Source organism: Bos mutus, chromosome 10 (genome assembly GCF_027580195.1).
Source record: "Bos mutus isolate GX-2022 chromosome 10, NWIPB_WYAK_1.1, whole genome shotgun sequence".
In the NCBI taxonomy this organism is placed as follows: Eukaryota; Metazoa; Chordata; class Mammalia; order Artiodactyla; family Bovidae; genus Bos; species Bos mutus.
Window position 1 is genome coordinate 82559900 of NC_091626.1, and position 23228 is coordinate 82583127.

At 39.7% G+C, this 23228-nt stretch overlaps 2 protein-coding genes across 2 annotated transcripts; one reads left to right on the forward strand and one right to left on the reverse strand.

The window, feature by feature from the left end:
* Positions 1-10131: 10131 nt before the first annotated feature.
* Positions 10132-11073, forward strand: OR4E2 (olfactory receptor family 4 subfamily E member 2). The gene has a single exon (XM_005900583.2). The coding sequence runs from the start codon at positions 10132-10134 to the stop codon at positions 11071-11073; it is 942 nt and encodes a 313-aa protein (XP_005900645.1).
* Positions 11074-15010: 3937 nt separating this feature from the next.
* OR4E1 (olfactory receptor family 4 subfamily E member 1) lies at positions 15011-15957 on the reverse strand. The gene is given in 2 exon segments (XM_014479729.2): positions 15011-15777; positions 15780-15957. Coding segments are annotated over 2 exon segments (945 nt in total).
* Positions 15958-23228: the final 7271 nt, after the last annotated feature.

Here is a 23228-nt window from a genome sequence, read left to right on the forward strand (position 1 = left end):
TCCAAATCATAATGTTTAAACAGAAATGATATTGTAACAGATTCAATAAAGACTTTAAAAAATGGTTCACATCAAAAATATCTTAAAAAATGAGTCTATGGCATTAAAAAAATGCAGTATGCTGTGAAGAATAAAATCTTTAAAAAGGAAACTAAGTAAAATATATTAATACTAAAAGATTTAGGAGTTCACCTAGCTCAGCTCTCTGGTGGCAACTGCTGAGTACTGGAAAAATCCAAGGGCAGGGGAACTGGGACAGAGTCCCAATTCTGCCATGCAAAAGCTGGGCAAGCCACACACCATCTCTGGACTTAGCTGCACCCCACTTTATTAGAGAAATAAAGCTGTCAAAGTTTAAAGCATCCCTAGGAGCTTCTGCCTTCTCTCTTCTTTACGGTTTAAGCCCCTGGCTTTCAACTGACACAGGCACTTCTCTCATACAAGATGGCTCCAAGCAAGATCAGAGAAGGAGATATATCATATAACATCCCTTATATGTGGAATCTAAAAGGAAATGACACAAATGAACTCACAAAGCAGAAAGAGACTCACAGACTTAGAAAACAAACTTATGGTTGCTGGGGGAAGGGATACTTAGGGAGTTCGGGAAGGTCATGTACACACGGCTATATTCAAAATGGACAACCAACAAAGATCCATTGTATGGTATATAGAACTTTATCTACTCACTGTTATGTGCCAGCTTGGTTGATGGGGAGGGGGGAGGTTTGGGGGAGAATGGATACATGTATATGTATGGCTGAGTCCCTTCGCTGTTCACCTGAAACAACCACAGCGTTGTTCATCGGCTGTGCAGGCATGCGTGCTAAGTCACTTCAGTCCTGTCTGACTGTGACCCTATGGATGTAGCCTGCCAGGCTCCTCTGTACATGGAATTTTTCAGGCAAAAATACTGGAGTGGATTGCCATTCCCTTCTTCAGGGGATCTTCCCAACCCATATCTCTTACGTCTCCTGCATTGGTAGGTGGATTCTTTATCACTAGCCACACCTGGGAAGCCCGTATACCCTAACACAACATAAAAAGCTAAAAGATCGTGGCAACTCAGGGTTTTACAAATTCCGTTTTGAAGCTAAAATGATAATAGTCTACCACGATGGAGCTCAGTTTCCCCTTGGCAAAGGGAGTCATTGCTAAGTGTATCTTTGCCAAGGCTTGAGCCTGTAGTGCTGAACTAGAGATCAGGTGGCAACAAAGAGAGAAGAGGCAGGTAAAGATGGGGTTTGGAGTATCTCTGAACAAACAGTAAAGATAACTGGACTGAAACTGGGGATTCACGAGTTAAAGGAGGCTGCTGCTTACAATGTTTGATCCCTGACAATTCACTATACTCCTGAGAAGAGTGATTTCAAATATGGGAAAATTCTTACTGTCTCCATTGCAGAGCTGGTGTGGGAACTGTGGAGCTCTTGGGAGAAAGGCAGATGGCAGGGAAAGGATAGGAAGGGACAGATTTTTATTTTCTTATAGCATTTTATGAAGAATACCAATAACATCAACATAACAACAGTGATATCCAGTGGGGACTCTAGTCCTTTTTGTTCAGTTGCCCCTTTGTAGATAAGATTTTTATGGTTTTCCTTAAAAATCTAGGCAAATATTTTAATGCACAGATCAACTTTCTCCCAAATTTTGAAACTTCATTTCAGTGTTACTTTACAAATATTTTTTTCAATTAGTTCATGGAATATTTGGTGAGTTTCTCCTTTGTGCCACATACTTTACTATGTGGGTAGAAAAATGAATGAGATATTTACCTTCCTTCAGGAGGTGCATACTTGTACTTTCTTCCTCCTTAAAGGACATTTTATATTTTTTGCATTTAAGCAGCATGGCACAGAGGTTGAGAGTGTAGGCTTTTGGAAACAGGAAAATCTTTTGAACAGGAAACTCAAATCCTATTTCAACCAACTGCTAACTGAGTGACCTTGAGTAAATTAACTCAACCCTGACAACATTTTGGAAAGCAGTTTGACAACATTGTATTTTGAGTCACAATTTTTGAGCTAGTAAATTCATTTCTAATAAATAATTTCTAAAAGTAATAATTTAAAATATTGGAGAGTTTATAATCATGCAAAAGTATTTGTAGAGCTAATACTGTTGTTCTATGTTTCTACACTTAAAGGTCCCCATCTGCAAAATTATTTATGGGTCGGTCCATCTGTGAGTTTACTGAATGACTCAAGGAAGGAGTGAAACTTAATGTGTTTACAGCAAGATAGCACTAATCATGTATCACCAAAAACTAAGAAGAACAATGCTTTTTGTGTACATTTCTTCTCTGCAGGTATATTGGTCATTTCAATGTGCCTCACTTCTTCAACTTTTTGATTACAGTTCCTCAGCCCTCCAGACTTTTTTATTTTCAGGCAGAAGAAAAAATATAGAACAGATATAAAATATAATATAAATATAAAACAGATCAGCATGATGGTGGACAAAGGGTGCAAAGGTTGAAGAGAAGCAGAGAAAGAGGTAATGGGATGGTTGAAGGAGGTGCTCTGCATCTTTTCAGAAGAATGAAATCTTTAAGAACCAGGAGACTGTTAAAATATACTTTCAACTGGCAGTGTATACTTGTTGTTATTTTTTATCTTATATGTTTTTGTTTTTATGGACTCTTTAGGGCAGAAATGGCTTAGCATTTCTTCAGGGGCTTCTGTAGTTTAAAGCACGGAAGTCTTAGTCACTGCTGAACTTATTATGGCTGAGAGTTGGTATCTCATTCACTGCTGAACAAAATTTTGGGGGACGTAGTCATAAACAAAAGAGATCTAGTCTTTGTCCTCGAAGGGTTTATATTTGGAAAAGCAGACAGTAGATATGAATGCAAATAATTTAGATAATTTCAAGTCTTTATAAGTGCTACAAAAAAGATGGACTAGGATATTGTGTAAGTGAGGGGTTGTTCTTTTGGTTATAGTTGTCTGCAGGGACTCCATGAGAGGGTCATATTTGAGATAAGACCTTAAAAATGAGAAAGATAGAGCCCTGGGAAGTCTGGGGAAAGAATATTCCTTGGGCACAGATACTGTTGGGGCATTCACTAAATATTGTTTGATTAAGCAATGAGCCCTCTCTCTTTTTCTTTTCTCTCTCTCTTTCATATTTATTTATTTCGCTGCATGCAAATAAATGATCCTGCATGCAAGAAAAGATCCTGCACGCAGGCTCTTTAGTTGCAGCATATGAACTCTTAGTTGCAGTATGTGGGATCTAGTTCCCCAACTAGGGATTGAACACAGGCCGCCTACACTTGGGGCCTGTAGTCTTAGCCCACCGGTCCACCAGGGAAGTCCCTCTCACTTTTTTTCACCTACTTTTTTGTGGTTCTTGTTTTAGGCTACTAAATACATGACCTACATTTTCTCTCTTAGGGATTTCTGGGATGGTTTTTTTGCAGATATCTCTTAGTTATAATAAAAAGAACAGACTTTTATGCATTACAAGTGCCAGGCTATATGTTAGCCACTTGAATAACAGTTTGTGAAGTAGGTTTCTGTGCGTTCGTGCCTATGTGCTAAGTTACTTCAGTCGTGTCCGATTATATGGACTATAGCCCGCCTGGCTCCTCTGTCTGTGGCATTCTCCAGGCAAGAATATTGGAGCGGGTTGCCATTTCTTCCTCCAGGGGATCTTCCTGACCCAGGGATTGATTTGTACATATGAGGAAACTGGACTGGAAGAAGCACAAGCTGGAATCAAGATTTCCAGGAGAAATATCCATAACCTCAGATATGCAGACGACACCACCCTTATGGCAGAAAGGGAAGAGGAACTAAAGAGCCCCTTGATGAAAGTGAAAGAGGAGAGTGAAAAAGTTGGCTTAAAGCTCAACATTCAGAAAACTAAGATCATGGCATTCAGTCCCATCACTTCATGGCAAATAGTTGGGGAAACAGTGGAAACAGTGGCTGACTTTATTTTCTTGGTCTCCAAAATCTGCAGACGGTACAGATGGTGATTGCAACCATGAAATAAAAAGACACTTACTCCTTGGAAGGAAAGTTATGACCAACCTAGACAGCATATTAAAAAGCAGAGACATTACTTTGTCAACAAAGGTCCATCTAGTCAAGGCTATGATTTTTCCAGTAGTCATGTATGGATTTGAGAGTTGGACTATAAAGAAAGCTGAGTGCCGAAGAATTGATGCTTTTGAAATGTGGTGTTGGAGAAGACTCTTGAGAGTCCAAGGGAGATCCAACCAGTCCATCCTAAAGGAGATCAGTCCTGGGTGTTCACTGGAAGGACTGATGTTGACACTGAAACTCCAATACTTTGGCCACCTGATGCGAAAAGCTGACTCATTTGAAAAGATCCTGATGCTGGGAAAGATTAAGGGCAGGAGGAGAAGGGGACGACAGAGGATGAGATGGTTAGATGGCATCACCGACTCAATGGACATGGGTTTGGGTGGACTCCGGGAGTTGGTGATAGACAGGGAGGCCTGGCGTGCTGCAGTTCATGGGGTTGCAAAGAGTCAGACATGACTGAGCGACTGAACTGAATTGAAGCTCAGAGAGGCTACATAATTTTTCTAAAGTGACCTTTTTTCAAAGTCTCAGCCCACCTCTTTTTAAAACCAGAGCAAAAACTCTGTTTACTAACGGTAAATAAATTTCTCTGGAGCTAAAGAAGCAATAACTACCATCTGGTGCCCCTGGGAACAGCCTAAGGACATAAAAGAAACTACCTTGGCTTTGAAAATTTCAGCCAATCCCAAAGTTTAGTACTTTTCATTAGATTTTTTTAAATTTATTTTTTAATTGAAGGATAATTGCTTTAAAGAATTTCGTTGTTTTCTGTCAAACCTCAACATAAATCAGCCATCAGTCAGTTCAATCACTCAGTCGTGTCCGACTCTTTGTGACCCCATGAATCGCAGCACGCCAGGCCTCCCTGTCCATCAGCAACCCCCGGAGTTCACTTAAACTCACGTCCATCGAGTTGGTGATGCAATCCAGCCATCTCATCCTCTGTCATCCCCTTCTCCTCCTGCCCCCAATCCCTGCCAGCATCAGAGTCTCTTCCAATAAGTCAACTCTTCGCATGAGGTGACCAAAGTACTGGAGTTTCAGCTTTAGTATCATTCCTTCCAAAGAACACCCAGGACTGATCTCCTTTAGAATGGACTGGTTGGATCTCCTTGCAGTCCAAGGGACTCTCAAGAGTCCTCTCCAACACCACAGTTCAAAAGCATCAATTCTTCGGCACTCAGCTTTCTTCACAGTCCAACTCTCACATCCATACATTACCACTGGAAAAACCATAGCCTTGACTAGATGGACCTTTGTTGGCAAAGTAATGTCTCTGCTTTTGAATATGCTATCTAGGTTGGTCATAACTTTCCTTCCAAGGAGTAAGCGTCTTTTAATTTCATGGCTGCAATAACCATCTGCAGTGATTTTGGAGCCCCAAAAAATAAAGTCTGACACTGTTTCCACTGTTTCCCCATCTATTTCCCATGAAGCGATGGGACCGGATGCCATGATGTTAGTTTTCTGAATGTTGAGCTTTAAGCCAACTTTTTCAGTCTCCTCTTTCACTTTCACCAAAAGGCTTTTTAGTTCCTCTTCACTTTCTGCCCTAAGGGTGGTGTCATCTGCATATCTGAGGCTATTGACATTTCTCCCAGCAATCTTGATTCCAGCTTGTGCTTCCTCCAGTCCAGCGTTTCTCATGATGTACTCTGCATAGAAGTTAAATAAGCAGGGTGACAATATACAGCCTTGACATACTCCTTTTCCTATTTGGAACCAGTCTATTGATCCGTGTCCAGTTCTAGCTGTTGATTTCTGACCTGTATATAGATTTCTCAAGAGGCAGGTCAAGTGGTCTGGTATTCCCATCTCTTTCAGAATTTTCCACAGTTCATTGTGATCCACACAGTCAAAGGCTTTGGCATAGTCAATAAAGCAGAAATAGATATTTTTCTGGAACTCTTGCTTTTTCCATGATCCAGCAGATGTTGGCAATTTGATCTCTGGTTCCTCTGCCTTTTCTAAAACCAGCTTGAACATCTGCCATAGATATACATATATCCCTCCCTTTTAAACCTCCCTCACATCTCCCTCCCTACCCCAGCCCTCTAGGTTGATTCAGAGCCTCTGTTTGAGTTTCCTGAGCCATACAGCCAATTCCCGTTGGCTATCTATTTTAAATATGGTAATGTAAGTTTCCATATTACTCTTTCCTTACATCTCACCTTCTCCTCCCCTCTCCCCATGTCCATAAGTCTATTTTCCATGTCTGTTTCTCCATTGCTGCCCTGAAAATAAATTATTCAGTACCATTTTTCTAGACTCCATATATATGTGTTAGAATATGATATTTATCTTTCTCTTTCTGACTCACTTAACTCTGTATAATAGGTTCTAGTTCATCTACCTCATCAGAACCGACTCAAATGCATTCCTTTTATGGCTGAGTAATATTCCATTGTGTATATGTACCACAACTTCTTTATCCATGCATCTGTTGATGGACATCTAGGTTCTAGCTATTGTAAATAGTGCTGCAAGGAATAATGGGATACATATGTCTTTTTCAATTTTGGTTTCTTCAGGGTATATGCCTAGGAGTGAGATTGCTGGGTCATATGGTGGTTTTATTCCTAGTTTTTTAAGGAATCTCTACACAGTCTTCACAGTGGCTGTTCTAATTTACATTCCCACCAACAGTGCAAGAGCATTTCCTTTTCTCCACATTCTCTCCAGCATTTATTGTTTTTAGACTTTTTGGTGATGGCCATTCTGACTGGTGTGAGGTGATATCTCTTTGTGGTTTTGATTTGCATTTCTCTAATAGTGAGCAATGTTGAGCATCTTTTCATGTGTTTGTTAGCCATCTGCATGTCTTCTTTGGAGAAATGTCTGTTTAGGTCTTTTTACCACTTTTTGATTGGGTTGTTTGTTTTTCTGGTATTGAGCTGTATGAGCTGCTTGCATATTTTGGAAATTAATCTTTTGTCAGTTGTTTAGATTTTTTCTTAAACATGAATATGGGCTTCAATTTTTTATGATATCCTTCAAAGTCAGAAATTCTTCCCATACCCTGGCTTCTCTCTTGATCTTTTTGACAGAAAACTTAGACATCTGCTACAACTAATCACATAGAAAAGATGTCTAGTTCCTATGCTACAGTTCAGAAAACTGAGGCTTAGGGAAGTGAAGGCCAAACGTTATAGTTATATGAATTCACCACATGTGCTCTTATGAAGAGCCTTCTACCTTCTCCTTCTTAGTTGAAAGCAAAACAACTCTTGGTTCTTTTCTATGAATGCATTGCTGACCAGGAGTTTATGAGAACAGGCTTCCCTATCATAGAATTTGCTTCATAAGAAATATAACCATATTAGACTTGACTTGGAGAAGGAAAAATGTACTCATAATCCCACGAAGTCAGCATTTACATTTCCTTTCTGTATGCAGCCACCATGCATGGTTTTAATACTTTGTTTTAAAACAAAGTAGTTAAAAAAAACAAACAAAGTAGTTCATGCTTATGGACAAACTTGAATAATTACAGAGTGTAATATAAAAATTTAAAATGCTGCTAGTATTTTAAATTTAAAGTTGAAATCTAAAATGCACTAGTATTTCCACAGGCAACTAGTGTTAAAAAAGTGTGTAGTCTTCAACACATATCATCTTTCCTTTTAGGAATAAATACATAAAAACAGAATTCATGACTATATATGTTTCAATATGTTCATATTCACATATATATACATAAATATTTTTTGATTCCTTCCTTTATTCGTTCTTATGACTTCCCTGGTGGCTCAGAGGTTAAAGCATCTGCCTGCAATGAGGAAGACCTGGGTTCGATCCCTGGGTTGGGAAGATCCCCTGGAGAAGGAAATGGCAACCCATTCCAGTATTCCTGCCTGGAGAATCCCATGGATGGAGGAGCCTGGTGGGCTACAGTCCACGGGATCGCAAAGAATCGGACACGACTGAGCGACTTCATTCACTCACTCACTTTGTTTGTTTATTCCTTCCTTTCCTCCTCGTTCACAATATGTTTATTTATTTAAACTTATTTTTAATTGGAGGATGATTGCTTTTCAATATTGTGTTAGTTTCTGCTGTAGAGCAACATGACTCAACCATAGGTATATATACAGCCCCTTCCTCTTGAACCTTCCTCCCACCCTTACCCCCACCCCACCTCTCTCGGTTGCTACAGAGCATTGGGTTGAGCTCCCTGTGTTATAGAGCAAAAATATATTTATAATATGCTCTTTTAACTTAATAATGTATTGTTGACATTTTTTGAATTTAATAGTTTGCCATCTTGGCTGTATGTTGTAGTCACCAGAGAACTTTAAAAGTACTGATAGGTCCAAATTCCAGAGACTCTGAATTAATTTTCTGAGATGAGGCCTGAGCAGCAAAATTTAGAAACCCCAACTATATGGTTTTCAAGTGCAGCTACATTGAAAACCACTGTTTAAATCAATAAACATAGATCGTACTCATTCTTATTAATTGCTATATAATATTCCACACTGTGGCTGTACTAAAATTTATTTCCCTATTCCTCTTTAGATAAATATTCAGATTATGTCCAGTACTTCATTTTGCTAAATGTTTTAATAAAATGTATCACCCTGACCCAGGGATTGAACCTGTGTCTCTCGTATCTCCTGAATTGTAGGCGGATTCTTTAGCCAGTGAGCAACCTGCAAAGTCCCAAATCATATTACAGAATAAAAAATTAAGCTTTAAAGTCACTTTTTAAGTCTATTGTGAAGGACTGGATTCTTTTGCAGGTTACCTGACAAGTTAGCTTCAGTTCAAATAAAAGTATTTTTTGCATACCTTCAGTTCAGTTCAGTTCAATACTTACTGTGTGCCAGAAGCCATGTTACGTGCTGCAAGGGATAAGTTATATGTGACCATTGCTCTTCAAGAAAATCTTGATTTAATGGGGAGCAGAAACAGATATCTTATTTTATACTTTCTTTTAGATAAAAGAAGTATGAAGGGAAGTGATAAGATTTGATTGCATCAGTTGTGTTTTCCTAAAGGTACTGCTCTTTGAGGTAATTTTAGAAGATGAATAGTATTTTGAGAGTCAGCAATGAAGAGAGTACAGTTGATTAAATGGTTATGTTTTCTGAGCAGAGGGAACAACATAAATAACAAACAAGGATTTTGGAAAGTAACAAGATGGAAGTAGCAAATAAATGTAGCAGACAGTTGCAGGCTTTGAAGGTATTTTTGATAGGAAGAGTGAAGTAGTGAATGATTTTAGCTGGGAGTTGTATTTTAGAATTCTAAATTGGTGTTGCCTGTGGGTTAGACTGAAATGAAAAAATCACCCAACTAGTGGCTAAGGGTTTTGGGCAATTTATTTATTCTTGTAGAGCTCGCTTACCTGCAAGACAGGAACAATAATGCTTATGCAATGGTGCGTTTATGCGTGCTAAGTTGCTTCAGTTCTGTCTGACTATCAGTGACCCTATGGACTGTAGCCTGCCAGGCTCCTCTGTTCATGGGATTCTCCAGGAAAGAATACTGAGGTGGTTGCCATGCTCTGCTCCAGGGGATCTTCCCCATCCAGGGATCAAACCCACATCTCTTGCGGTTCCTGCATTGCAGGCAGATTCTTTATTGCTGAGCCAGTGCAGAAGCCCATGCAATGGTACAGTTATGGCTAAACAGAATGGTGTATATAAAGTGCATGGAATGGCTCCTGATATATACTGGGTATAATATGTAGTTTAGTTGCTAAGTCGTGTCTGACTCTTGCAACCCCATGGACTGCAGCCCGTCAGGCTTCTGTATCGATGGGATTTTTCAGGCAAGAATACTGGAGTGGGTTGTCATCCTTCTCCAGGGGATCTTCCTGACCCAGGGATCAAACCTGGGTCTCCTGAATTGCAGGCAGATTCTTTACCGACTAAGTCACCAAGGAAGATTGGATATTATAACAATTGTAATTAAATTGATCTTATACTCTACATACCATGATAATAAATAAGCAACCCAGATAGAAATTCAGAGTCACTTCTGTTAGTTCCACTCCTATAGCATTAAGGCTAAATTACTGTTCATATTTTTTTTTTCCCCAAAAGGTCCTTTGGAAGCTTATCGGATGGATGCTCTAAACCAAACAAGAGTGACTCAATTTGTCTTCTTGGGACTCACTGATAACTGGGTACTGGAGATATTATTTTTCATGGCATTCTCAGTCATGTATGTGCTAACCCTTTTGGGGAACATTCTGATCATGGTTACCATAGTCTTTACTCCACGTCTTCATATCCCCATGTATTTCTTCCTGAGCAATCTGTCCTTTATTGACATCTGCCACTCATCTGTCACAGTGCCCAAGATGCTGGAGGGTTTGCTTTTGGAGAGGAAGACCATTTCCTTTGACAATTGCATTGCACAGCTCTTCTTCCTACATCTGTTTGCCTGTGCTGAGATCTTTCTGCTGACTGTTATGGCCTATGATCGTTATGTAGCCATCTGTGTGCCATTACACTACCCCAATGTGATGGACATGAGGGTCTGTGTACAGCTTGTCTTTGCTCTCTGGTTGGGGGGTACCATTCACTCACTGGTGCAGACCTTCTTGACCATTCGCCTACCTTACTGTGGCCCTAATGTAATTGATAGCTACTTCTGTGATGTTCCTCCTGTCATCAAGCTGGCCTGCACAGATACATATCTCACAGGAATGCTGATTGTGTCCAATAGTGGAACCATCTCCCTCTTCTGTTTTCTGGCTTTGGTCACCTCCTACATGGTCATCTTGGTTTCTCTTAGAAAACAGTCAGCTGAAGGGCGCAGGAAAGCCCTGTCTACCTGCTCAGCCCACTTCATGGTGGTTGCCCTCTTCTTTGGGCCATGTATCTTCCTCTACACTCACCCAGACACCAACTTCTCCAGTGACAAGGTGGTATCTGTCTTCTACACGATGGTCACCCCTGTGCTGAATCCCCTCATTTACACCTTGAGGAATGAGGAAGTAAAAAATGCCATGAAGCGTCTCCGACAGAGGCAAGTTTTTTCCATGAAATCGTGTACATGATGGACATGGAATTATAGATATTATTTTGGTCATATCTCTAATGAGTGACTAAGAGTAAGAAATCTAAGTTATTAGGTGAAATGACCTGGAGAGTCATTTCAGGCCAGACTTCTGAACTAAAGAGGGGGACTTATCAACTATTGCTTAAATAAAGGAAAAGATACCTGTTGTAACATGTAAGGGAAAAGGATTGGGACAAGTTTAAAGAAAACTTCTAGTTTCACCAGTAAAAGAACACACAGACTTTGGGGGCATAGTCTTAGTTTCAGGAACATGTAGAGTTCTGAGAGAACCTATTTTTTTGATTTGTACAGTTCTGTAGGTTATTACCTCTGGGAAGCTGTACATTATACCTGTGTTTTATACATTATAGGGATCCTACTTTCAAATGTATTTTCAAGGTGTTTATTTAAGCTTTATATGGTATTTATTGGTTTCCCTGGTTGCTCAGAGATAAAGAATCCATTTGCCAATGCAGGGAGATGTGAGTTCAATCCCTGGGTTGGGAAGATTCGCTTGAGAAGGGAATGGCAATCCACTCCAGTATTCTTGCCTGGGAAATTCCATGGGCAGAGGAGGTCCATGGGTCTCAAAGAGTTGGACATGACTTAGCAGTTAAAACTATAACAGCAACATATTTATATTGAATTAAACTTTGGCACTTTGAGAGTAATTCTCTTATTTATCTCTACACACAGTCTGTACTTTTGGTAGTACTTTATTTTTTACAAAATCAAGGTGGAGATCTATTGGAACTTACTTTAAAATAAACTTTGTTAAGGTAGAAATTAATTACATAAAAGGTACTCATTTAAATTGTACAGTTTGATAAAATGTGACAAAGGTTCACTTATGCAACTATCTCCCTAGTCAAGATATAGAACATTTCTATCACCCCCCCAAAATTTCTTCAGAACCTTCCCAGCCAATAATCTTATCCCCACCCAAGCACCCAAGCATCTGATTTTTTCTTGCTGTAAACTAAATTTGTCTTTCCTAGAGTTTCATGTAAATTGAATCATACACTATGTACAATTTTATGCTTGACTTCTTTGCTCTGTTGGGATAAACTGTATATAGTCATAATGCATTATTTTTTTAAAAACATTACTGATTGTTGTTTTCACATATTGCTATTATGTGAAGAATGTTTGAATCTACATTGTGGTGGTTATTGGTCTGAAACTGTTCCTTTTCTATTTTATAAAAATGTGATTTATGGTAGCTTTTAATATCAAAATATAAAAAATAGTAATGTTCAATAAAAGAGAAATCAGAATTTATAAGAATTAGAGTAATTACATGTACCAGGAAATAGTGATGAGTTAGTTATTACAATTAAATACTAAATTTAGTTAGAGCTTTTTGGAATTTGTGACAAAGGAAAGAAGAAAGTGTTACAGGTGATGTGGTAAACAAAGTGAGAGTCCCCCAAAGATGTTTGCATCCAGTCTCTGGAACCTGTTAATATTTCAGGTTGAACAGCAAACAGAGATTAAGGTTTGCTAGTCAGTTGACTTTGAGATAGAAATAGTAGCCTAGATTATCCAGGTAGACCTAATGTAATCCCAAATGTTCTTAAAGATAGAAGAGGGAAACAAAGGAGAATCAGAGGGAGATATGACTACAAAAGTCAGAGAGATTCGATATTGCTGGCTTTAAAGACAGAGAAGGGGGTTACTAACAGGAATCTGGGTGGCCTCTAGAAACTGAAAAAGGGAAGGAAATGGATTCTCTTCTATTGCCTTCAGAAAATAATTCAGCCAAACTTTCAGTTGTAAGATAAATAAGTTCTGGGGATTTAATGTATAGCACGATAACAATAGTTAATAATACTCTATTGTATACTTGAAAATTGTTGAGAGAGCAGATCCTAAGTATCCTCACCAGACAGACAGACAGATGCACAGTAACTGTGTGAGGTGATGGATGTGTTAATTAGAATTGATTGTGGTAATAATGAAATTATCATGTTGTACACTTTAAATATATTCAATTTTTGTCAATTCAGTTGAGGTCAGTCACTCAGTCGTGTCTGACTCTTTGCGACCCCATGAATCACAGCACACGAGGCCTCCCTGTCCATCACCAACTCCCGGAGTTCACTCAAACTCACGTCCATCGAGTTGGTGATGTCATCCAGCCATCTCATCCTCTGTCATCCCCTTCTCCTCCTGCCCCCAATCCCTCCCAGCATCAGAGTCTTTTCCAATGAGTCAACTCTTCGCATGAGGTGGCCAAAGTACTGGAGGTTCAGCTTTAGCATCATTCCTTCCAAAGAAATCCCAGGGCTGATCTCTTTCAGAATGGACTGGTTGGATCTCCTTGCAGTCCAAGGGACTCTCAAGAGTCTTCTCCAACACCACAGTTTAAAAGCATCAATTCTTCAGTGCTCAGCTCTCTTCACAGTCCAACTCTCACATCCATACATGACAACAGGAAAAACCATAGCCTTGACTAGATGGACCTTTGTTGGCAAAGTAATGTCTCTGCTTTTGAATATGCTATCTAGGTTGGTCATAACTTTCCTTCCAAGGAGTAAGCGTCTTTTAATTTCATGGCTACAGTCACCATCTGCAGTGATTTTGAAGCCCAAAAAGAAAAAGTCTGACACTGTTTCCACTGTTTCCCCATCTATTTCCCATGAAGTGATGGGACCAGATGCCTTGATGTTAGTTTTCTGAATGTTGAGCTTGAAGCCAACTTCTTCACTCTCCTCTTTCACTTTCATCAAGAGGCTTTTTAGTTCCTCTTCACTTTCTGCCATAAGGGTGGTGTCCACATTGGTCTTTTATTTCTTGGAACAGGCCAAGTTCTTTCTAAACATAGATCTTTACATCTGCCATTTCCTGTGCCTAGAAAGTTCATCACCTTTCTTTTCTCGTGGTTGGCTCTTTTTTCATCTTTCAGATCTTAGCATAAATGGCATTTCCTCAGAGAGGCCCTTCTTAACTAAGCAATCTAGAGACTGTCTCTTCTATAACTCTCTAACATCATTGTCTTTCATGGCATTTGTCATGATCTGTAATTGAAATTTGCTTATATTTTGTTTTCTTTTTTAAAAAACCTTTTTATTTTGTATTGGAGTATAGCTGATTAACAGGCAGTGTTGTGATAGTTTGAGGTGAACACTAAGGGACTCAGCAATACATATGCATGTATCCATTCTTCCCCAAATTCTCTTCCCACATATTTTTGTCTTCTATTCTCACTAAACTCTAAACAGCATAAAAGGAGGGCTATGTATTTTATTTATGATTACTAACCTAGTACTTAGCACATAATAGACGCTCAGTAAATATTTGTGAGATGAATGGATAATAAGATATCCCCACTGTATTGTCTTAATGGAAGAGTTTTTGCTGAACACTTGAGGATATCAACTTCAGTGGTTCAAAGTCTTCCTTCTGCATTACTGAAGTCATTTGCAAACTTACTTTGTCTGCTTTACCAGTGTTTGCAAAGCTATTGAGGCAAGTGTCTGAGTGAATGATGTTGGCAAGTGCTGCCCAGGAATCTGAACATTTGTTTAGACTTTGGTTATCATCCTAACACAAAAGCAGGGATAGGAACCATGATGTAAGGAAAATAACATGTTTGTGTTGATACATTTGGCTTAACATCCTACCTTCATCATTTCCTAGCTGGGTGACCTTGGGCATGCTGTTTGCTTTTTTGAGCTTTGGCTTCTTCATGTGTAAACAAGCTTATACATACCTCACAGGGTTGTTGTGAGAATTAAGTAATTGCGCAGTGCCTAGAACAATTTCCAGCCTGTGGAAGATATTAAAAATCATAGTAATTGCTATGATTGTCAGATATTGGACTGGAATATAGTTTCACAAGTCATATAGATTGATAAATGTGGCTTGTAACATATCTTTGCTAGGCATTTCTTTAATTTGGAACACTAAGCACCATAAGGGCTTAGACATTTTCATTTTTTTTCTCTTCCCTTCACCCTCCCCATTAACTTGTTCAAGGCATTTTTCATGTCTTCATTCCGAAGGGTGTAGATGATAGGGTTCAGCAGGGGTGTGACAGCGGTGAAAAACACAGACACCACCTTGTCCTCTGGGAGGCTGGTGGATGGACGGGAATAGATGAAGATGCAGTGTCCCAGAAAGAGTGTGACCATGGTGAGGTGGGCTGCACAGGTGGACAGGGCCTTCCGCCGGCCTTCTGAGATCTGCTGCCTCAGACTCACCAGGATGACTGCGTAGGACACCACAAGGACCACAAAACAGACCACGGAGATCAGCCCACTGTTGGAGACGATGAGAATCTCAATGATGTGGGTATCAGTGCAGGCCAGTTTGATCACCTGAGGCACATCACAGAAGAAGTTGTCAATCTCATCAGGATCACAGTAGGGCAGCTTGATGGTGAGCGAGGTCAGCGCTATGGAGTGGATAGTACCCCCTGTCCAGAGGGCCACAGCCAGCAGCACACACACTTTCCAGCTCATCACTGTCATGTACTGCAGGGGCTTGCAAATAGCCACATACCGATCATAAGCCATGACAGTGAGGAGAAAGATCTCTGTGCAGGCGAAGAGGTGCAGGAAGAACATCTGAGTTACACAGGCATCAAAGGAGATGAGCTTCTCCTCTGACCAGGTGTCTATCAGCATCTTGGGGACAGTGACGGTGGAGTGGCACACATCGATAAAGGATAGGTTGCTGAGAAAGAAATACATGGGGTATGGAGATGATGGTCATCGATAATAGTTATGACGGTGAGGATGTTTCCAATCAGTGTCAGGACATAGAAAACAAGGAACATGGCAAATGCAGCCATCTGCACATTCTGATTGATAGATAAACCTCTGAGCCGAAAACATGTCACTGCAGTTGTTTGATTGAGTAGAACAGCCTCTTCCATTCTCACCGTTGGACACTCCTGTCGAAAATTAGAAAAAAAAAACCCACTTAATATCTGCATCACTCATTTGGCCACTTAGGTTCTTCTGTGTTTATGACTTCTCTCCATCTAGAATTTCTAGTGAAGTATCTCATTTTAAAATCCCCATTCAGCATCTTAAATCATGCTGGACACATAGCAGTTGCTAAACACACACTTTTGGAACAAAAGAATAGAAAAAATTGATTCACTAAGAGATGTAAAACAATCTTGGGCAGGGAGAAATCAAATAACTTATTTCTCCCTTATTGTATAAAATATCAGTGTTTACTCTCTGACATACATCACAGCAGGATCCTCTATGACCCACCTCCCAGAATATTGGAAATAAAAGCAAAAATAAACAAATGGGACCTAATTAAACTTAAAAGCTTCTGCACATCAAAGGAAACTATTAGCAAGGTGAAAAGACAGCCTTCAGAATGGGAGAAAATAATAGCAAATGAAGCAACCAACAAACAACTAATCTCAAAAATATACAAGCAACTCCTACAGCTCAACTCCAGAAAAATAAATGACCCAATCAAAAAATGGGCCAAAGATCTAAATAGACATTTCTCCAAAGAAGACATACAGATGGCTAACAAACACATGAAAAGATGCTCAACATCACTCATTATCAGAGAAATGCAAATCAAAACCACTATGAGGTACCATTTCACACCAGTCAGAATGGCTGCAATCCAAAAGTCTACAAATAATAAATGCTGGAGAGGGTGTGGAGAAAAGGGAACCCTCTTACACTGTTGGTGGGAATGCAAACTAGTACAGCCACTATGGAGAACAGTGTGGAGATTCCTTAAAAACTGGAAATAGAACTGCCTTATGATCCAGCAATCCCACTGCTGGGCATACACACTGAGGAAACCAGAAGGGAAAGAGACACGTGTACCCCAATGTTCATCGTAGCACTGTTTATAATAGCCAGGTCATGGAAGCAACCTAGATGTCCATCAGCAGATGAATGGATAAGAAAGCTGTGGTACATATACACAATGGAGTATTACTCAGCCATTAAAAAGAATACATTTGAATCAGTTCTAATGAGGTGGATGAAACTGGAGCCTATTATACAGAGTGAAGTAAGCCAGAAGGAAAAACACCAATACAGTATACTAACGCATATATATGGAATTTAGAAAGATGGTAATGATAACCCTGTATACGAGACAGCAAAAGAGACACTGACGTATAAAACAGTCTTATGGACTTTGTGGAGAGGGAGAGGGTGGGAAGAATTGGGAGAATGGCATTGAAACATGTAAAATATCATGTATGAAACGAGTTGCCAGTCCAGGTTCAATGCACGATACTAGATGCTTGGGGCTAGTGCAGGGGACGACCCAGAGGGATGGTATGGGAGGGAGGAGGAGGAGGAGGGTTCAGGATGGGGAACACATGTATACCTGTGGTGGATTCATTTTGATGTTTGGCAAAGCTAATACAATTATGTGGAGTTTGAAAATAAAATAAAATTAATTAAAATTAAAAAAATTAAAATAAAATAAAAATTAAAAAAAAAAAAGGAAAAAAAAATATCAGTGTTTAGCTTTAGGTTACAGATTTTTATAGGAGAAGAAATGAAGGTTCTTCTTACCCTCAATAAGTAATTTTTCCAGGGTTATACAAATTCTGACCTTGAACATAGTTTTCTTTATTGTCCTGTTGACCACATGTTCACTAGCCCACACCCTTACTTCCTTGTTTGCTCTGCCATCATACCCTGAGACTGTAATTTCAGTAATCTAGATTTCAGGAGGCAGAAGATTTTCACCAAGCTGCTGGCAATGTGGCTGAGATGTTCTTTGAACAATACTTTAGAGGAGGCTGGATCGAACCCAGGAAAACTTAGGAAATCTAGAGAGGGTACAGGGAGGCTTGCTTCTCCTCCACCTCTGAGTTGAGGACAGACTTGCTCATTCTTAATCTGGAGGTCAAAATCCATGCCTAACAGCATCACTGTCTTGGCTAGATTATCCTCAGTTCTTTTAAATTACAACTCTCTTGTCTGACTTACTGGACCACGGTAAATCAACAGTAGTTGCTTTTAAAAAAGATTAGCCTACTTTTGACCCAAGCATCACTAATTTTGTAAAAAATGTATATATTGGAACTTTCCTGGTGGTCCAGTGGCCAAGACTCCACATTCCCACTGCAGGGGGCCTGGGTTCGATCCCTGTCAGAGAATTAGGTCCCACATGCTGCAACTAAGACCTGGTGGTGCACTCAAATTAGTAAACAAATATTAAAAAACGAAATGTATATATTATATAGAGTCACAAGGTCTCAGTTCTTTTTTTTTTGATGATCTAATTTACGTATATATTGGTTTAATGTATAAGACAAGATCAGAAAGATTATGATAATCACATTTGAAAGAATGTGGATGAATAGGGATGGAGAACAATATTTGAAGAAAATATTTTTGTTTATGCAAAGTATTCATAGGTTATTTCAATGACATACTTTAGCTTTTTTGTTGTTGAGATCTTTCGGTGCAAAATAATATGGGTTGTGGGAAGAGAAGACGAGAGGAGATGGTCTCTTGTCATGGTCTATTGTGCGTAGTTTGTATTCCAGGAAGGGGACGCTATCAACCGTTTCCACAATTTCAGTTCTGTTACGATGTCCCTCAAAATAAACCAAGCTTCATATCTGCTGAAGGTCTCAGTTCTTAATGGGATCTGAGAGTTTACCTAACCTTTTTTTTTTAAATAAATAGAGAAAACAAAACACAGAGAGATAAAGCAACTGGCCCAAGTTTATAAAAAACTGGGGTAATAACTGGGTCTAGAGCTTGGGCCTCCTGACTTTTGGTCCAGGCTTTCTTTACTACCTCTCTGATCTGAATTTTTGTGGTAATTGACATAATGGTGGTATTAAGTACAGTATGTCTCAGTGACAACCTCTCTTTTACTCTCCTAGGTTCATGGGGCAGGTTGGGTGGGCATCTGTGGGAAGCCTCTTTTCCCAGGTTTGCCTCTCATGTGCCACTGCCTAGAAGTGTAGCCTTCCAGGGATGCCCCACCCAAGTAAGCTGTCCTCCTGGTTCCTCAGGTACTATTATCCTATCCCGGGTGATGCAGTGGTAAAGTATCTGCCTGTCAATGCAGGAGACACAGAAGACACTAATTCAATCCCAGAGCAGAAAGATCCCCTGGAGGAGGAAATGGCAACCCACTCCAGTATTCTTGCTGGGAAATCCCATGGACAGAGAAGCCTGGCTACAGTCCATAGGGTGGCAAAGAGCACACATGATTATCTCATCCTATCCTGCTTTCTTCCTTGATGACTACAGGTTCTTTATTTTGTCCTCAAGATCAGGCTTTCTGTCAGTCAAATGAATCAACTGCACACTGTTTATGAAAAGAGAATAAAGGAAACGTTTCACTTCTGCTCCATTGCCCTTTCTTCTCAAATATTTCCTATGCCTCATTATGATGCTCTTCTGCAGACAATGCCTTTTTTTGTTGTCTGTATCAGAGGAAAGACTAATGTCAGTGTCAAATCAAGGAACTAGCAAAGCAGATCTGTCACAAAGATGGTATTTTGGAGGGCAGAGAAGTCCTTCAGTCATCATTTAAGTTAAACTCACACACAGTATCTAGTGCTTGAATTAATATTTACAGTTACATCTTAATAGCTATGGATTGATTTTACTATTTCAAACTTTTTCTTAGAGTGTCCACTTAAAGTTTTTCCTCCAGAAAACTATTTTAAATGTTTGGTGATTTATATGTTAAATTAAAAGACGCTTACTCCTTGGAAGAAAAGTTATGACCAACCTAGATAGCATATTCAAAAGCAGAGACATTACTTTGCCAACGAAGTTGCATCTAGTCAAGGCTATGGTTTTTCCTGTGGTCATGTATGGATATGAGAGTTGGACTGTGAAGAAGGCTGAGCGCTGAAGAATTGATGCTTTTGAACTGTGGTGTTGGAGAAGACTCTTGAGAGTCCCTTGGACTGCAAGGAGATCCAACCAGTCCATTCTGAAAGAGATCAGCCCTGGGATTTCTTTGGAAGGAATGATGCTAAAGCTGAAACTCCAGTACTTTGGCCACCTCATGCGAAGAGTTGACTCATTGGAAAAGACTCTGATGCTGGGAGGGATTGGGGGCAAGAGGAGAAGGGGATGACAGAGGATGAGATGGCTGGATGGCATCACTGACTCGATGGACGTGAGCCTGAGTGAACTCCGGGAGTTGGTGATGGACAGGGAGGCCTGGCGTGCTGCGATTCACGGAGTCGCAGAGTCGGACACGACTGAGCGACTGATCTGATCTGATGTTATCTTTACAATTTATTGTGGGCTTTCCTGGTGGCTCAGAGGTTAAAGCGTCTGCCTGCAAGGCAGGGAGACACAGGTTCAGTCCCTGGGTCGGGAAGATCCCCTGGAGAAGGAAATGGCAACCAACTCCAGTATTCTTGCCTGGAGAATCCCATGGACAGAGGAGCCTGGTAGGTTACAGTCCACGGGGTCGCAAAGAGTTGAACACAACTGAATGACTTCACTTTCATTTACAATTTATTACATTATAAAAAGATGATTGCAAAATTGAAAGCTGAAGGACTAGCCAAGAATGTAGCCAGGGGTTTATTTTAAAATCAGTAAGAAAAATTTTACCAGCACAGATAGAGAAGAATGTGCAGTCTGAGAACTAGGTTTGAAATGAAGACTGTTCCCTCACCAGAAGATATGGATATTCATTTTTAACTACACTTTTCCCATTGCCATTGTATTTTTTTTCTATTTCTGTGGAGCCACAGGAAATAATGTTTTGAGAAATGGATGTGTTCAACCATAGTAGGGATTTGTGATTAGTTTATATTAAAAGTATGATTCACACATCAAAAATCTAGTGCCTATTGCATACATTTCAGGAAAACAGGAAAAAACAATTAAAAGCAGAGACATAAAAAAAATGAAAAAGTCTATAAAACTCACCTTGGGTTGTTTCTGATGCTCTCAGCACCTCCAAAGAGAACTGAATTGTTAGTCTTGTATTTTCAATATTAAGAGTATTATTTTCTGGTACTTTGTGATGACCTAGAGGGGTGGGATGGATTGGGAGGTGAGATGGCGGTTCAAGAGAGAGGGGAACTATGTAAACCTATGGCTGATTCATGTTGATGTATAGCAGAAACAAACACAGTGTTGTAAAGCGATACCATCCAAATAAAAATAAATAAATTAAAAATAATTATTAGAAATTTTTTTAAAAAGGAGGCATGGGTTTTAAAAGGTTGAACAATACTGTGTGCAGTCCTCCTGAACTGCCAAGTCTACTGTGGAATGATTTATCAGTTGTGAATTTTCACATAAATATTCAAGTGCTGTGCTTCTGAATGTACATGCAATTCCATCTGACTTAATAAAACAGTTGCCAAAAAAAAGAGAGTATTATTTTCCAGTAGAAATAGAAATTTATTTTTAAGTTCGACTAATCAAATAGCCCCACTTACCTTGACTTTTTTACAAGGAAGATCAGAGCCCTTGAAGTTCCCTTGGTTCTTATTCACAGTTTTTGGCAATAAGTCACAGTAGATATATTTGGTGATATTTTACCAGAGGTACTTCAGCATTTCTGCAAAATCAGACCTTTGTTATTATCATGCTTTTCAATGTGTAGAGAATACAGCTCTGCTCTAAGATTTTCTGGAATTGGTTTTCAGTCAGTTGACTATGTGATATAGGAATGATATCTTGTTTGCACTTTGTCAGGCTGTAGTGATGAGCAGAAGGGATGGAAAGCCACTGCCAACCTCTTTTGCAGGCCCACTAGTTTACCAGGACATGTCTACACAAAACTCGACCTAACTGTTCAGAACCAGTGTAACTGAAGCAACGTGTGTTCTTCGCAGCACACTCTCTAGGTGGAAAGTTTGTCTTGCTAGTTTTAGGTGGGTTATTCTACCTTCAAGTACTGAAGGGAAATCTGTAGAGATAGAAAGCAGCTGTGAAGGGCAGCTGCAGTGTTGGTGGTGTTCTACCTGACTTATGTAGGCTTCATGGGAACTCTTAAGCAATGACATCAGCTTCCCCTAGTCACCAGTTAGAAACAGTTAACTCTGTGGGGACTGAAGTTATGGGCTTTGCAGTCATTGCTAAGGGCATTTAATGAGAAAGCAGGACTAACATCTAAATCTTTAGGACACGTTAACATGTGATTAAATGAACTATTATTTTAGCGATTACTTACTGTGTGCTCCTGGATGGCTCAAGTGGTAAAGAATTCGCCTGCAGTGCAGGAGATGTAGGAGATACGGCTTCAATTCTTGGGTAGGGAAGACCCCCTGGAGGAGAAAATGGCAACCCACTCCAATAGTCTTGCCTGGGAAATCCCACGGATAGAGGAGCTTGAAGGACTATAGTCTGTGGGATTGCAAAGAGTCGAACATGACTGAGAGGTGATGGGTGGATACTATGTGCTAAGTATTAGGTTAGGGGCTTTCCTGTTTTTTTAATTCATAAAAAGCATACAGCTGAGGAATGGGCAATGGAGTTAAAAACTTAATCAGTTCTCTGCAGAGAGGTCAAGTGTTGGAATTCTAGAGTCTTATTGCTTGAATACAGATTACAACATTCTAAGTGTAAATTTGGGTAAGTTATTTAACCTGGAGGCCTCCTTGTTTCATCCATTAAATATGAATAAAAATGGTAACTCTTTTTTAGAGCTGTTAAAATCTTTACAAAGTGTTATCTACATTAATATAATTGTGTGACATTTAATTCAAAGAAACAAACCCAAAAGCCACCACTAATTAGCCAATTTCCCACCCTCCCATCACGTATTCATTACTTTAGATAAAGAAAATTTAGAACCTCTTGCTCTAATTCCCATTTTGCTTTCTCTGCTGAGATATATGTTTGGTAGTATAAATTAGTAAAAGAAGAATCCAAAGGGGCTTCTCTGGTGGCTCAGATGGTAAAGAATTCACCTGCAATGTGGGAGACCTGGGTTCGGAAGATCCCCTGGAGGCGGGCATGGCCACCTACTCCAGTATTCTTGCCTGGAGAATCCGCATGGAAAGAGGAGCCTGGTGGGCTACAGTCCATGGGTCACAAAGAGTTGGACCGACTAAGCACACAGCACAGCTCTAATTCCCATTTTGCTTTCTCTGTTTAGATATATGTTTGGTAGTATACATTAGTAAAAGAAGATTCCAAAGGGGAGGGATGAAGGTTATACTTTGAATTTCAAGATTGAAGAGTTTTGTGATTAGGATGT